The 17,849-nt window shown below is 48.1% G+C and overlaps 1 protein-coding gene across 1 annotated transcript; it reads left to right on the top strand.

The window, feature by feature from the left end:
- Nucleotides 1-357: 357 nt before the first annotated feature.
- LOC123988067 (uncharacterized protein K02A2.6-like) lies at nucleotides 358-4,247 on the top strand. The gene is made up of 2 exons (XM_046286844.1): nucleotides 358-3,986; nucleotides 4,088-4,247. The coding sequence occupies exons 1-2, from the start codon at nucleotides 358-360 to the stop codon at nucleotides 4,245-4,247; spliced, it is 3,789 nt and encodes a 1,262-aa protein (XP_046142800.1).
- Nucleotides 4,248-17,849: the final 13,602 nt, after the last annotated feature.

The raw sequence follows: 17,849 nt of genomic DNA, 5'->3' as shown, positions 1-17,849 counted from the left end.
CCCCGTGGGACGATACAGGGGGCGCTGGTTCACCACAACGTCCCCCCGTATCTGCAGAGGATCATCAGGGCCTTCCTGGATGGCAGGTGTAATGATAGGTATAGAGGGCGCGGCGTGAGAGTGGGAGACATACAAGGTATGCAAGAGCGTGTGCATGATATAGAGATGTAGAGCGTTTATAAAGGTAATAAAGTACACTTATCAAAGTAATAATAAAATCATTTAATAAGTACCCATCATCACATGGTGTCAGAAGTAACGAACCACATAAAAGGTTCACTCGAAAAGTAATAAAGAGTGAATAAGGAAAAGATAATAAGCACCACGTGGTAATATAACCTAAAACACGTGGTAAGAATGGAAAATTTCAAGCCTCCTATGGGCTTAGACCTGCGAGAAAATGCAGCTAACAATCTAAAATCGTTTAAACAGAGGTTTGAATTGTTCATAACAGCGATCAGTGAGAGAGAAATAAAAGAGCAACGGAAAGTGGCTATGCTATTGAACTGCATTGGGAACGATGCACTCGATGTATTTAATATGTTTGCTCTACAAACAGAAAATCTCACCACCAAATTGATATTTGAGAAATTCGAAGAATATGTTAAGCCAAGGGTTAATATTATAATAGAGAGACACAAGTTTCATTCACGACGACAAGAAGAAGGTGAACCATTTGATAGTTTCCTAACTGACTTAAGGAAACTAGCAAAGAATTGTGACTTTGAACAACAAGAAGAATCGCTCATAAGAGACAGAATCGTTATAGCTGTGAATGATGAAGGCCTACAACAACGTCTCTTAAGAGATCCAAACCTAACAGTAGAAAAGGTAATCGAGAGCTGCAGAGCAGCAGAAATGAGTAAAATACAGCAAAAGTCATTAAAAGTGGAAAACACAAAAACTAAGGAAGTCAGCGTGAACGTTATCAAAAAACAAAACTACAGACAAGGACAAGTAAGATCAAAGGCGAGTCAACAAAAGAAGAAAGAAGATTCCCAGCAGTCTTACGATTGCAAGAAATGTGGAAGTCATCACAAAAGAGCAAGCTGCCCAGCGTTTGGAAAAGTTTGCAAAAAGTGTGGAAGAGTGAATCACTTTGCAATAGGATGCTTAAGCACCACGTCAAGACCCAGGAGTGTGAATGAGGTTGCAACGAAAAGTAATCAGTTTTTTGTGGATTCTGTAAACACAGAACTTAAAAAACGCGTTTGGATTCAGCAAATTAAGATAGGTAATAACGTCATAAGCTTTAAAGTAGATACAGGAGCTGATTGTAACATAATTCCATGGTCAATATTTAAAAGTTTAGAATTTAGTAAACAGCCACACTGGATTCCTACAATAACTACTGTAGTGAGTTACATCAATGACAAATGTAAGTCGCTAGGGACAGCAATACTACATTGTAGTGTAGATAATAAGAGGTTTAAGGTTAAGTTCATTATAGTTGACGTTGAGAGCATGCCCATATTAGGATTAAATACATGCGTTAAATTAAAGTTAATTAAGAAAGACGATATAGATATAAGGGTTTGTAACACAATAACAGAAGAAATTAATATGTCAAAACAGGAGTTTGTAGCTGCTAATGAGAAAATATTTCGGGGATTAGGGTCCTATCCTTACAAGTATGAAATAAAATTAAAAGAGCACGCAGTGCCGGTGGTCAGCCCTTGCAGAAGAGTACCTTTCAGTATAAAGGATAAATTAAAAAGCACTTTAGATAGTTTAGAAAGAGCAGGGATAATAAAAAAGGTGAACTATGCTACAGATTGGGTCAATAATATGGTCATAGTAGAAAAACCAAACAAAACATTAAGAATTTGTTTAGATTCAATACAACTAAATAAGAGCATAAAACCGGAAAAATTTCCGATACCCACGGCTGATGAATTGTGCAATAGGTTGGCAGGCAAAGAAGTTTATTCAGTGTTGGATATGAAAGACGGGTTTCATCAGGTACAACTAACAGAAAAGAGTTCGGAGGTATGTACCTTCATAACACCTTTTGGGAAATATAAGTATACAAGACTGCCATTTGGCTTGTCAACCGCGCCGGAGGTATTCCAAAGAGTGAACACTATAATATTTGGTGACATAGAAGGTGTAGGTATCTATTTTGATGACCTTATTATTGCTGCTAAGAATGAAAAAGATCATGACAAGATTATGCAGCTAGTTCTGGAAAGAGCTAATAAATGCAATGTTAGATTCAATAAGAATAAACTTCAATATAAGACTAACGAAGTTAAATATTTAGGGTTTATATTTAATAAAGATGGAGTAAAACCGGATCGATCTCATGTAGAAGCAATACTGAAAATAAAACAACCTACTAATAAAAAGGAGTTGTTGAGGATATTGGGTATGATAAATTTTCTGTCAAAGTTCATTCCCAATGTATCTCAACTAACAAGCTGTCTTAGAGAATTAATAAAGAAGGACGTTGATTGGCAATGGGGACCAGAACACTCTGAGGCATTGGACAAAATCAAACATAAAATCGTGGAGGCACCTACTTTAAAATTATTTGATAATAAGTTGCCAATAGTAATACAAGCAGATGCTTCACAACATGGGCTAGGTGCATGCTTGCTGCAATGCGGACGGCCTGTATTGTTTGCATCCCGAAGCTTAACAGATACGGAGCATAGATATCCGCAGATTGAAAAAGAGTGCTTAGCTGTTTGTTTCGCGGTAGAAAAATTTCATCAATTTGTCTATGGCCATCAAGTCAAGGTGTACACCGATCATAAACCATTAGTTTCAATAATAAAGAAAAACATACATAAGGTAACTCCTAGATTGCAGAGGTTGATGCTTAAGCTAACAAAATACACAATAGATCTGGAATACCTACCGGGAAAACAGATGCTGATAGCAGACCTGCTGTCAAGATCGCATCTGAACAAAGTTGAGACCGAAGTCGCAAACAACGCTGATAATGAAATTGTACACTCCTTAAATACCTATGTAGCAATGAGTCAGTCGAGGGTTGAGGAGTTTCAAAAAGCTACCGCTAATGATACAAAATTAAAACAAATAATTAATTACTCTCTAAATGGCTGGCCACAGGCTAAGTGTAAGTCAGCAGACACTCATTATTGGTTGCTAAGAAATGAAATAACATATCACAAGGGAATCCTGTTCCTAAATGATAATAAAATATTGGTTCCTGAGTTACTACAGTCAGAGATGATAAGATTAGCACATAAGCCCCACTTTGGGATTGAAAAAACAAAAAAAAGGCTAAAACAGCTGTTTTATTGGCCTAAGCTAACTCAGGATGTGATAAATCACATATCTGGTTGTAGAGTATGTGAAAAGTACGGGAGAAATAATATAAAAGAACCGCTAATACCACATAAGATTCCGTCGTTACCGTTTGAAAAGGTTGCAGTAGACTATTTTGAGTATGCAGGTAAAAACTATATCGCGATAATCGATTACTATTCTAAATGGCTTGAAATAATAAAAACTAAAGGTAAAACAAGTAAAGAAACAAGTGAAGCACTAAAGCGCATATTTAGTGTACAAGGCATACCCAAAACAGTGGTCTGTGACAACATGCCGTTTAATAGCTTTGAGTTTCAAAAATTCGCCAAACAATGGGGCTGTGATATAATAACGTCTAGTCCGTTATACCCAAAGTCAAATGGTCTAGCAGAGAAAGCAGTAGGCATAGCGAAGTCGATATTAAGGAAAGTTAATGAAGAAGGAGAGGATGTACATAATGCACTACTAGAGTATAGAAACATGCCACTAGCGGGGCTAAAGGTTTCGCCGGCGGAATTGCTAATGTCACGAAAGCTACGCACTAAACTGCCGATTGCAACAAATCTACTTAAACCTAAAGTACAAAAAGTAACAATAGCACTGCGTAATAAACAACAATCACAAAAAATGTACTATGATCGCGGTGCAAGGAAGCGTATTAAATTTAAACTAGATGATAAGGTAGTAGTGAGAGATAAAAAGGAGTGGTGAAAGGGGTGTGTAACATCCCTAGATCGTACATTTTAAAAAATAGCAGAGGCAATCTAATAAGACGAAACTCCTATCATATTAAAAAATCTCCAAACAGTGTCATTCACATGGACAACGAATATGACAGCGAAGAACAGCCCCTGTCAAGCAGTGACAACGTTACCGTCAGACCGTTTGGAGTGAATGAGGGGAGAGCGCTAGTAACTACCAAAAGTGGTAGAGTCGTGAGAAAGCCCTCCAGACTAGGCATAGCATAGCTCGAAAGAAGGGAGGTGTACTGATAGGTATAGAGGGCGCGGCGTGAGAGTGGGAGACATACAAGGTATGCAAGAGCGTGTGCATGATATAGAGATGTAGAGCGTTTATAAAGGTAATAAAGTACACTTATCAAAGTAATAATAAAATCATTTAATAAGTACCCATCATCACAGCAGGTGGATACTGTACACGGGCCGGGACGGTACGCTGCACTAGAGAGAGATCGACCGCAGAGTGCCCCAGGGGTCCAAACTGGGCCCCCTCCTTATGGAACGTGGGGTACAACGCGGCGCGGCGGGTGAACCTCCCGCCCGGGATGTGGGCCACGGTATTCGCAGATGACTACTACCTGCTGGCCACCGTGCGGGACTGGTTGAGGACCTGCCGTCGTGCCGAGGTGGGGGTCGCCATCGTGTGAAGAGCGATCCGGGGGCTGGGTCTGGCGCTGGTTCCTCACAAGACCAAGGCCATGTGGTTCTTCGAGCCTCGGCGTGGGGTAGCCCCTCCGGCCCAGCTAGCGCTCGAGGTCGACGGGTGCCGGATCGTGATCGGCCGGGGTCTTCGATACCTCGGCCTGTATCTCGATAGCCACTGGCGGTTCGATGTTCACTTCGACCGCCTGGCTCCCCGATTGGAACAGGTGGCGACCAATCTTGGCCGCCTGTTGTCCAACCTCGGGGGGCCGAGAGTGAGGGTTCGCCGCCTATACGTGGGAATCTTCCGCTCCATAGCCCTAATCGGGGCTCCGATTTGGGCCGGCGATCTGGCGGTCAGCAGGCACAGCTGCACTCTGCTGCGGCGGGTGGAGCGCCGGCTGGGCATCAGGATCGTGCGGGGCTACGGCACGATCCCCTACGAGGGGGCGATTGTCCTGGCGGGTCTCATCCCACTCCGGTACCAGGCGGAGGTCGAATCCAGTACATACAGGTATTCGCGAGCCCTCCGCCAGGCCGGGGAAGACCCGCCGGGGCCGACGATCGAGGAACACCAGAGCCAGGCCCGACTGGTCGCGGCGGAAAGGCGGCAGAGATCCCTAGCAGAGGGGGCTGCGCCGTCGGGGCGGTCCTGCCGATGATATCGGAGTGGCGGGACCGCGGCCACGGCGGCCTGTCGTTCCGGATCACGCAGGTACTCTCCGGACACGGGGTGTTCGGGGAGTTCCTGTGCCGGAGGAACAGGGAATGGACCCCTACTGTTGGCTCTGCGGGGCGGCGCGGGACACCGCACAACACACGCTGGCGGAGTGCCCGGTGCCCTCCCGCCTCCTGGGGAGATTTTACGGGGGGTGTTTCTTGTGGGGGTGGGATGGGTCGCGGTGTATCCTCCCGGCCCGGACGAAATGAGCCCGGACCCCGGTCGGACTCGGGGACGTGCGGGTGGGGAACCCGTTCTCAATCGGGGGCCCCTCTCCGTCCGCCTCGGGGGGGCCGGGTGACTCCGGGCGGAGAGTGGCGATTTCCCTCCCACGTTGGGAGTGGCGCTGGCCCCCGCAGGGGGGGGGGGTGCAGCAGAGCCGAGGGAGTCCTCCTGGAGGGTGGTCGGCCGCGGCTCACCGCAGCCCACAGGGGGACGACTCGGCGGGCCGCAGGCGCCCTGTGTGGGCTCCATTGCACGCGGACCCGGGGTGTAGCCGGCACCGGAAGCCGGCGGAGCGAAGGACAGCACCCGACCTTCCTCGCGGGCGGGCGGGGTGTTGCTCCTCCTCGAGCGCATCGACTGGATCGCGTCGATAGTGCTGCGCCCCCGCCTCAAGCCATATTCCGACTCGGCCAAGTCGGGACCCTCCTGGGACAGGTGCTAGACGAGGCGGGATACCAGAATCAGCTCGAACAACTTCCCCACCTCGTCCAACAGCACGACGGGCCGGTAGGCCGAGGGACTGTCGGCGGGTCGCCCATCCTTCCGGATGAGGACTAGCCGCCCCGTCTTCCACTGTTCTGGGAAGACTCCTTCCTTAATGCAGGCGCTGAAGAGGCGTCTCAATCTCGGACCGAGGACGGGTACAGCTTTCACCCAGGCACGGCCGGGGACGGCGTCGGGGCCCGGAGCAGTGTTTCGGGCCCCCATCCGTTTAATCGCCCCGGCCAGCTCCTCCTCCGTGACCCCCAGTTCGTCGGACCAAACCACCTCCTCGTGGTCCGGCGGAGGGCGGGTGTGTTCCCTCTCTCGTGGGAAGAAAGTGTCGACTACCCGCCCCAAAAACCGGGGGTCGACGCACTCCGTGACCGGGGGCGCCCAGGGCCTAAGCTTGCCCATCACCATTTTGTATGGGCGCCCCCATAGGTCCTTCTGGAGAGAGCCTAGGAACTCGTCCCATGCCCGGGATATAGACTCCTTGATGGCCGTCTGCAGGGCAGTTTCCAAAACTCGGTACTGTCCGTACAGATCCTCCTACCTCGCTGGGTCGCGGAATGTCCTTGTTCTTCGGGCCCTTTGCCGCTGGCGACGGGCTGCGAGACAATCTCGTCTCAGATCACCAATGTCGCCCGTCCACCAGTAGGCGGCCCGACTAGGGAGGTTCTTGGCCCGGGGCATGGCGGCGTCGCACACCGCCTTCATGGCTCCCCGGAACCATTCTACCTCCTCCCCAATGTCCGCGACCGGCCCGCCAGGTGTTGGCAGCCAGGCCAGAGCGAGGGCTGCAGCCATCAGCACGTCCTCGTCGAGGCGGATGTATAGATGGTCACTAAGTGTGACCGCCTCTTCCACCACCCTTCATCTCTGCACCATACGCGCAACCAGGGCAGTCGCGAAAGACAAATCGACTATAGACTCCCCCAGGGCACGCACGCAGGTGCTAACGGAGCCCACATTGAGCAGGTGGAGTCCTAGCCCCGCCGCAAAATTTGCGACCGCCCTGCCTCTCGCGTTTGTCCTCGGGGAGCCCCAAAGTGACGCATGGGCATTAAAGTCCCCGAGGACTAGCACTGGCCGGGGGGAACAACGGGAGACAAAGTCCTGAGACAAGGTACTGTTCATATTGCGCGAGAGGCCATCTGGGCGGGGCATAGAGCCCCACCACCGCTATTTCACCCCACAGCACGCCGACGAACCCCCGGCCCCGTTCCAGTGAGGCGTGGTGTGGGGGTACTGCGGTGCCAATAATCGCCACGGAGCCGTCCTCGTCCCCGAACCAATCTGGTCTGTCGAGGACTCGGTACCGCTCTGCGGCCACCGCCAACCCACCCTTCCACTGGGCCAGGGTTTGGAACAACATGTCCTGAGCCCTGGCCGGGTGGTTCAAGTTGGCCTGAAGTGTAGGCCCCTTGGGCCCTATACCTAGGCCTTACGAGCCGCTTCCGCGGCATTTTTGCTCGCCGACTTGGCAGAGGGATTTTTCTTGCCCCCCTTCTTCGACTCCGCAGGCTTGGTCCTTGATGCCTGTTCCTTCGGGGCTGTTCCTGCGCCTTCAACGGCACTCTTCTTCTTCCTCTGGGAGGAGGAGGAGGCACAACCTTTTGCCCCCAATCGATGCCCCGCGGGCCGCCCCAGGTCCGCACAGAGGAGGCACCGCGGGGTGGCGCTACACTTGCTGGCCACGTGGCCTGACTCTCCGCACGCATAGCAGCGGTCGGACCTATCAGCTTCGCAAGTGCATCGCTGCCTAACATGCCCTCTTTCCAGTCAGCGATAGCACTGCAATGGCAGCGGTGGCGGCGCCTGTATTCTGGCCGAGGACCACCCGACCAGAACCCTCCCAGAGACGGATAACTTTTTGAGTGCCGCTAGAGGGCATCTCGCCCAGACAGTCCCCATCCTTTGGAGGGAGGTGCGAATCTCCCCCATTTTAATTTCTTCAGCGGAGGAACCCCCCGCAGCGGCCAACGCGGCTGCCACCTCCACCGGGGTGACCGAATCGTCGAGACTGGTCACCTTCACCTCGCCCATTTTTATAGGGCGGGCAACCCTGACCTCAGTGCCGCTAAACACCTGGCGGAGTCGGTCAGCCAACTTGGCCGCTTTGTCCGTCCTGTCATCCCCAGGTATCTCGAGGACCAAGCCACCGGTTCGAGCTCTTCCGGGCATCAACGCCGTGATGCCCAGCTCCTCCAACTTGACCCGCTCCTGGGCCATGAGCATGGCCTCGGCGTATGAGAGCTTAGCCTCGGGAGCTAGGTTGATGGTGACCGCCGCTGTACGAGGAGGGCGGGGGGCTTTCTGCCCGGCAGATTGGGCCCCATGCCCCTTGACCGCCGGTGCCGCCTCTCTCTTCTGCCCCTTCCGGGAAACCACCTTGGAGCCCTGGGAGGGAGGGGCCTTGGCCGCTACCGCCTTCTTCTCCGCTATCGCCTTCCTCTCCGCAGCTTTAGCGCGGCGGCCAACCACCGTCACCCAAGTCCCATCCTCCGTCCTCCGATGCTCCTCAACAATTGGGCCATTCTGGCCTCCACAAATGATGCCGGCTGGTCCGGTGCTGAGGAGGGCCCTGGCAACGACTCCGTGGCAGGCAGGGACTTATTCCGCTCCCGCCTCTCCGCTTCCTTCCTCGATGCAGGGGGGATGGTCGCAGCCGTAGCTCCCCCCGTAACACGCTCCGCCCTCTTAGGCGGGGGCTGGACAGCTGCAATAGCGGCTTTGAACTCCGCCCTGAGCCCCGACAGACCTTTCTCGAGGAGAGCCGCAAATCCCCTCACCAGATCGGGCTCGGGGCCAAGAACCTTCCCCTCCTCTTTTCCAGGTGCAGCAGCTGGGATCGGGACCTGCACCACGGGGCATTCAGGCGGGCAAGACGGTAAGTCGAAAACTTCGACTTCGTCCTTCCTCCTCTTCCTGCCCGCCTCTTCGCCGGACAATGGCGAGTCGGGCCTCGCGACCCTCTTCGGGCCCGCGATTACCGGCATCTCCGTGGTCGCGACCCGGCATGTGAGTTCCGCCAGGCTTTGCTGGAGGATGCTGATCTGGGCTGTCTGGGCCGCCAGCTGCTCCTCTCGGAGCTTTAGCTGGCGGCGGAGCTCCTCCAGCTCTTTACCTGCCCTAGCGGGGGTGGCCCTAACCGCCGTCTCCGTATGGATGGCCTTTAAATGGCGTGCGGTCATCCTTAGTTTCCTGACGAGCGTTCCCTTGAGGCCCTTGGAAACGCCCGCTACCCTCTCCACATCCCTACAGAATTCCAGGGTCTGGGCAGCTAGGTCGACGGTCGGCACATGCCTGAACTCCTCCGCCAGGTCCTCAGGATCGGGGAGGAACCTGCTACTTCGACTCGGCTCGGGAGGGTCCTCGGCAGGGTCCAGTGCCCTCTTCTCCTCCGCGAGTTCCAGCTCCTGGCGTTGTACCTCCAGGAGAATTTGCTTCGCCGCGGCGAGTTGCGAGTACACGCCGGTTGTCGGCGGACGGCCCCTCCTCTTCGCCGGCCGTCTCTCCAAGGACTGACTTGTCCGAGTCCTCGCCGTCCCGAGATGCAGCGGCATCCGAGGCCGCCGGGGAGACCCCGACCCTTCTTCGCCCCGACCTCAGGGTGGACCATTCCGCGTCCACCCTAGAAAGTTGAACGGATAGCTGGCGCGCATCCGTCGCTCCACTAGTGCCGGGCAGCACCAGGTCCACCTCGCTAACTGCCTGTCTCACGTCCTGATTCGTAGCCATGGTCGTTTCCGTTAAATCCAGTCCAGTTTGTTTATTTGTTGATTTAGTAATTCCATCCATAATGGTCCCACGAGAGGGTCGGTCCATGGGTCCACCCGGGCAGAGCCGCCTTACCCGGGTAAGGCTAGTACACCCGGGGGTCGCCAGGTACCCCGGGGTTGGCCGCTAGAGACTGATGCACCCATCAGCCATGCCTGGCGCTTACTCCGGGCACCCCCTGCTCACCGCGCACCGCAGCTTGGGGCTAAGGATTTTTTATAGAGGTTGTCATCCTCGCGGGCCGACCAATGAAGGCAAGCCCCCCGTTCCAGCGAAACGTGACCACTGGGTTACGGTATCATTGCTAGGGCACTCCGGGTTCGCTACCCGCACCAGACCGCCGCGCAGCCTGGCCCCTGGAGAACTCAACGACGCTGCAGCCACCTTTTCGCCTCTCCGACCCAGGCCTTACCTGCAAGGGAGGCCCTGCCAGGATCCGCAGATCCCACCGGCATCACCCCGGGTCATCTGCGAGGCTACTTCGACAGCAGCAAGCGCCCCCTTTTAGTCGCCTCCTACGACAAGCAGGGCTTACCGTGCCTGTATTCTATCCCCCAGTCACAGGGGAGGTTTTGATGAGTTTTCCTTCCCTTGGTGTTTGGTCCGCGGGAGCTATTTTATTTCACTCCTACCCTACATTCACTCCGAAAAGTGCATGGCGAGCATTCCCCTATCCGCCACCTGGGGATGCGCCACGTCGGGGTATCACCTCCCCGCCCAGCCAGTACACTTGGCCAGGTCCGTGGAACCTTTTTTTTTTTTTTATAGAAGAGGAAATGCATTTATGCACGCGCAGGGTGATCCCCTTTCGTCTAGTCGGCTAGAGGGGGCCGGGCAGTGTGGGACTCATACCCGCCCTGAGGGGGCAGTCTGGCGCCCGTTTGGTGGGGGCAAACCCAAGGAGGCAACCCCAGAAGGGGGCAACCTGGCAACCCGACCCCGAAGGGTGGGGTTTAGCCCAAGAGTACGTTTCAGCCCAGAAGGGGTGACCTTGAGCAGGTAGTCCAGAGGGGACAGTGCTGTGTCTGGATGTACTACCCACTAAAACCTCTTCCCTGTGTGGGCCGCCAGTACCTTTTTATCCTTTGGGATATATAAAGAATACCACGGTATAGCCACAACGGCGTTTTGGCAATTAAATGGATTTCGCATTATTCTGTCCTCCCGCAAAAACGCCATGCGCTAGGCACCATCGGACATTTGCGGATCCACGCCGTTGCACCTCCAATCTTGCGGTAGGACATTTTCAACCTGTGCAGTACACGCAGGAATTTTTCTTCAGCAACGATCGGCACCGGGGCAGCCTCCAGGATCGCGCCTTCCCGGCGTGACCGCGCCACCTCTTCGCCTGCCTAGCACTATTGCCAGGACAGGGGTTCCTCTTCAGCACGGCCAGGACAGGGACATCGTATCTCCACATATGACCGTGCCCGTCTTCGTCCTCCTGGTAGGTTGATAATGATGATGAGGCTTATCCTAGATGTCATCACGCCCACCTGTCCTGCCACGAGGACAGGCCATTTTTCTTCAGCAACGATCGGCACCGGGGGGACATTCTCAAGGATCGCACCATCCCGGCGTGACCGCGCCACCTCTTCGCCTGCCTAGCATTTTGCCAGGACAGGGGTAACTCTTCGGCCACGACCAGGAACCGGAGCTCCTGCTCAACGGGTGATCGCGCCATGTCTTCACCAGCCTGCAAAGCGAGATCAGGAGCTTTCTCTTCGGCCACGACCAGGAATCGGAGCTCCTGCTCAGCGGGTGATCGCGCCATGTGTTCACCTGCTTCAACAGGGCTTGCTCTTCGGCCACGATCAGGAACCGGAGCTCCTGCTCAACGGGTGATCGCGCCATGTCATCACCAGCCTGCAAAGCGAGGTCAGGGCTTCCTCTTCGGCCACGACCAGGAACCGGAGCTCCTGCTCAACGGGTGGTCGCGCCATGTGTTCACCTGCTTCAGCAGGGCTTGCTCTTCAACACAGCCAGGTCCCGGGGCGAGTCCTTACCCCGGTTGACCGTGCCACGTCTTCGTAGGCTGCAATCCTCGATGACTTGTCCCATACATACTCCACACACACACACAAACGCTCACGACAAGCATAGCACATTGGATACCCCAAAATGCAACAATAATATGTGAATGAGTGAATGAATGAATGAATCAGTAAATCAATAAGTCCATGAATAGAACCGATAAACGAACAGTAAATAATGATAAAATGATAAACATAATAGCTATAATAAACATAAACATAATTAAACGTGATTAAACGTAACTAGATCACAAAATTCAACAAAAATCAGCGTTTAATATGCATCTGATGCACAGAACAGTTTATGAAACAGTTAAAATAAGAGGACGAACAATAATAAACATGCGAACATGCGAACATGTGAACTAAACATAAGAAGCACGGCAAGCGAGTAAACAGACGAGCATATGTGGACTCGACATAAGCAGTGCTAAGCAATTAACCAACAAAACCTCAAAACCTCAGACGTCAACATCCAACCAAGCAACCAAACAGCAGGGAATAATAGTAAAGAGTATTTAATATTTAACCCTAGCACACAATTTGAACACACTGTTCAAATAAAATTCAAACAAACTATAAAACTGAAATGAAAATGAACCAAGGATGTAAAAGGTAAAGTAAAGATGCAAAGATGCCAGACAATAGCAGATAGCAATGCCAAAAGAAGTAAAACACAGAATCCCAATATTGTCAAAAGTAAAAGGTAAAGTATAAAGTATACTATAGACAGCAGATTCTCATGCAAAGTGGGTACACGCATTACCACAAAATGAAGAAACAAGATCACCACAACAGAAAGGTACGCTATATAGTATAACAATTAAATGCATGTGCGACAGGGAATTCCTCATAATCATCTATTAAAACTATCAAAGTGACTGAAAGAAGAATTACAGATAATAAGAAGAGAACTGAGAGCTTATATGAAGTGCTCAAACCAGCGAAGCTGAAAAGCTGAGAATCCCTCCTGCGAGGCCCACATAGCCAAGATAACCAGGATAACGTAAATGAAAAGAGCAACATAAAACATAAAATTGAGCAGGTCAATCAATGGCGCTAACGTCAGACATTGTATACAATACATAATATATTCCTATCACGTCAATTAATGGGAAAAGTACTAAATCTTCAAAGAAGGGAAGATCAGCTGGGAATAAAAGCAAGAGAAGAAATAGATGGTGAGCATAATGTAACACTGATAATTGGAATTATTGTTTGAAATTATTGAAACTGCTTAAACTTGCTTGCAGGAACATTTCACGCAACCACGACCTCAAATTCGTTTAATAAGCAAAGATGGTGGAGAAACAATCAAATCATCAAATGAAGGCGGTGAGCAATAAATAAATAAATTATTGATTATTGTTAGCAAATCACAATAAAGATAAGTAACAATATATATCCCATAACATAAATGATGATGAATATAATGAACATAGTAGGAAGAGATAGAACTATTAACATCATAAGATACCATGATATTAAATATTAAACCGTAAATCATAATATTAATCCATTTGCAGAAAATCCTACGCCAGCCAACAGAAGTGGAGGCAAAACGTAACGATTAATAGGAGAGGAAAATACCCACCTGACATAATATGAGGAGCAACATGAAACGTAAATCAGCATAAAACCTGAAGCAAGTCAAATCAATTCAAATAGTTAAAATTGCGTAGATTGTTACTGAATAATCATACCGCTCCGATAAGTCTGACATTAACGTTAATACTAATGCAGATGCAAGCAAGTCAATATAGTACAACGTGTGATGAACAAAGCTAATCAAATAATAAACACCACATACTACCGTATAATTACTGAACCACAATATAGAAATAAAAGAAAACTAGTCCCTGAAATGAAGAAAATAGATAAAATTATTATGAACATATGTATATATATAATATGTAACAAAAACACGCCAAGTGCAATCAATTTAATTTAATAAAGTATACTAATATAGATAGTTAATTAAACTCCTTATATTATAGTCAATTTAAATGATACAATTCCATTCAACCCCATTTAATCCTGATTAATAAAGAAGACATATGAATACTAGAACCAACCAGAAATTATTATAAGAAAGTCAAATGAGATCCACGGTCCAGGAGATCAGAATTTCAAAGAATTTAAGGAATCATGACGCACATATGTATGTATAGAAAACAATAAAGACATTGTACCATGCCAGAAAGATTACTGCAGCGTATGCTTCCCTGAGCATCCACCATATTAACCAAAACTGAATTAACATTTTCCAAATCAAAATCAGAATCGAATTGCAGTTAAGATAGGAGAAATCAATATACAAAAGATTGCATAAAGTACCGTAAATATCCAAAATTCGCATATCCACCAACCGTCACAGCTGCACTAGAATTGCGTTAACCATAATATACAAAACATTATCCTGAAGGGGTACGAAGAGCTACAAAATGAGTAGCGAACGATATTATAGAAACGTGAAACGTAAAACATAAATACACAATTGGAGAAAGAAGTCCCTGAAACATGTCAGATGACCAAGAATAAGAATAAGAATAGTGAGCCGCGAACAATAAACCAATAAACCAAAGTTAATGCCATTCATATCTAGGAGTGCTAAAGATGTATAATATATCATATAGTCTACAATTAATTAACAATGCGTAGGAACCCAAACAACCTCTGAAAGCTTAGAAACAATGTGTGATACTACAAGAGAGACTAAGAAACTAAGAACTAAGAAATCAAGAAATCAAAATCAAACCCATCCTTAAAATATACAGAAGGATTATAAACGCAATAAGTGCACAAAATAAACTCATTAAACCATCCAATCCAGACAACTCTACTAAATTCCATAAATATAAGACCCAAAGTAAGACAGATAGATATAATCACAGCAGGTACGGTGAAATAAAAACAAACACATATTAATAATCAGAAATCAAGTCAGTTACTTTAATTTAATTTAATATGTCCTATGCCGCCACCAGCTACTCTGTTCATTTATTCACTCAATTATAATAAAATAAAGGTAAGAAGTTATATAAACAATGCCATACAATTTACAATTAATTCAGCACAGAATACTGACTAGGTATAACCTAATATAACTAAAATAACTGAGTTATCTGAATTGACTGAATAACTGAACACAAACCAAAATCTAAAATAATCTAAAATAATATAACATATAATATAATCTAATATAATATAATAATATAATATAATAGCATAATTAAATAGCATATTCAATATATTCAATACATAAACATAAACGTAAATGGAAACATAAATTGAACGTAATATAATATAATAAAATAAAATAATATAATATAATGTAATATAATGTAATATAATATAATATAAACAAAACAGAGCAAATAGCACCACTTGAAACACATACACTGCAATGAAACACAATGCATCACCGTAGAGCGCGCACTTTCACCACAATCACCTCCGTACGAATAAATACAAAATTTAAATTCAAATTAAATTAAATAGAAAATTCAATTCAATTAATTCAGTTCAATTGACACTTATGACTTAACACTTCGTCGAGTCCCGTGCGGGGAGCGGTTGCGAACGGACGTGTGACGTGTGAGTGAAGCGAGTAAAGAGAGAAAAGGTGAAAAGTGAAAAAGCGGAAAACAAGGATAGAAGAAAAAGTGAGTGGGGAGAGCAAAGAAGGGGGAGCAGTGCAGGATAAAGGAAAATCACAGGAAGAAAAGAAAAGAGAGGACCGATAGAAAGGGCTACAAAAGTGTGAGATTAGAGAGAGTGGAGGATAGGAAAGCGCGGCAACACGAGAAAGGAGGGAGCAGGAAGCGACACCTAGGGGCAGGAAGGAAAATAGGAGAGCAGAAGGGATGCCTGGGGATAAGGAAGAGCCAGGAAGAAACGGAGACGGAGGACAGCGTAGGAAAGAAGAAACGAAAGAGTTGAGAAAAACAGCAGAAGGAAAGGAAGAGATAGGAAAAGCGGACAAAGGGGTGAGAAGAGGCAGACCGACTAACGTAGAGGCGCTGAAGAGAGAAAAGAGTATGAGTACAGGAAATATGCCAAGCATAGAGGAAATTTGGAAACGGAAGAGGGGAGCGGAACAGGGGGAGGAGGAGGGGAGAGAAATAGGAAGGGGAGAACTTACACAAGTAGAGGGGTGGATTTTTAGAGAAAGTAACCTAATAGAGAGATCCCTGACAGGAAAAAGGAGAAAACAGAGGAAGAAGGAGGTATTGGAGAATTAAAAGAGATGATGAAAAAGTTAGGAGAGGGGCAGAAAGAGCTGGGAGAGAGGATAGAAGCAAGCACAAGGACACTAGGGAAAGAAATGAGAGAGGAGATAGTAGGAATAAAAGAAGAAATGGGGAAGAAAAAGGAGGAAATGAAGAAAAGGGAGGATAACTGGATGGAACAAAAGGAGATATGGAAAAGAAAATGGAAAGGCTAATGAAAAAAGTGGAGGAAATAGAAAGAGGGGAAAAGGAAAAAGAAAACAATAACTGGAGAACATTTGAAGAGAAAATAAAAAGCTGGGAGAGGGGAACAGAAGAGCAAAGAAAGGAGGAGAATGGAGGAGAGGCGGTAGCAAGCAGGTTGAGAGAACTAGAGAGGAAGTGGGAATGGAAAGAAAAAGAGGAAAGGAGAAAGAACATAATAATTAAAGGGATAAAAGTGAAGAGGGAAGCGATGAAGGAGAGAGCAGAAGAGATAATGAAGCAGATTGGAGTACAAGACGCAATAGAGGAAGTTAAGCCAGTAGGGTATGCGGAAGGGGGTAGGGAAACAAATATGGTACAGCTAAGACTGAGGTCATTGGAGCACAAGAGAATCGTGATGACGAAGAAGAAAGCGCTGAGGGGGGAGAGGAACGAATAGAAGAGGACCTGACATGGAAGGAAAGGAGGATACAATGGAAGATAAGAAAAATCGCAAAGGAAGAGAGGGAAAAGGGGAGAAACGTATGGGTGGATTACGGGAAAATAAGAATAGAAGGTAAATGGTGGAGGTGGGATGAGGAGACAGAGACGTTAAAGGAAGGAGGTGGGAAAGAGTGGCACGGAAAACAGGGAGAGGCGAGTAAGACGGGGGAAGAGAACTGAGGGATAAAAGAGGAGAAGGAGAGGGGCAAGTAAGCAGGGAAGAAAAGAGAGAAAAGGGGAGAGGCAAGACGGAGGAGAAGGAAAAAGAAAAAAAACAGGAGAAAAAGAGAAAGGGGAGGGAAAAGGAAGGGAAAAAAGCTGAGACAAGAGAGAATATAAAGGAAAAGGGCAAAGAGAGAGGGAGAGAGAGGTAACTGTGGGAAATAGGATTTTGGAACTGTACGGGGGTTGGAAACAAAGATGAGGACTTCTGGAAGACGATCGCACAATGGGACGTAGTAGTTCTATTGGAGACATGGCTAGAGCAGAAAGGTTGGGACAGAGTGAAAGGAGAGCTGCCAAAAGGATACAGATGAGAAGCGCAGTTGGCAAAAAGAAAGAATAAAAAAGGAAGGGCAATGGGAGGAATGCTGATGGGAGTGAAGGAGTACATATTGGGAGAAGAGGGTAAGATAATAAATGAAGAGGAAAAGGGGGGATTAATGACAGCAGAGTTCAAGAGGGGAGACAAACAATGGAGAATAGTAGGGGTATACGTGAACGAGGACATAGAGGAAAAAATGAAAGAACTGAGGACAAGAATAGAAGAGATAGAGGAGGAGAGAATAACACTAATAGGCGGGGACTTTAACGCGAGAACAGGGGAGGAAGGAGGGGGTGTGAAGAGGCAGGTGGGGGAAGAGGTGGAGGGACGGAGAAGATCAAAGGATGAAAAACAAAATACAGAGGGGAGAGTACTGCTAGGGACCCTGAGAGGGACGGGCTGGGAGATACTGAATGGAAACATAAGCGGAGACGAGGAAGGGGAATTCACGTATACGGGAGCCAGAGGGAACACAGTGATAGA

Source organism: Osmia bicornis, chromosome 8 (genome assembly GCF_907164935.1).
Source record: "Osmia bicornis bicornis chromosome 8, iOsmBic2.1, whole genome shotgun sequence".
NCBI lineage: Eukaryota > Metazoa > Arthropoda > Insecta > Hymenoptera > Megachilidae > Osmia > Osmia bicornis.
Note: the sequence above shows the minus strand (reverse complement) of the source record. Positions and strands in the feature narration are given on the sequence as shown.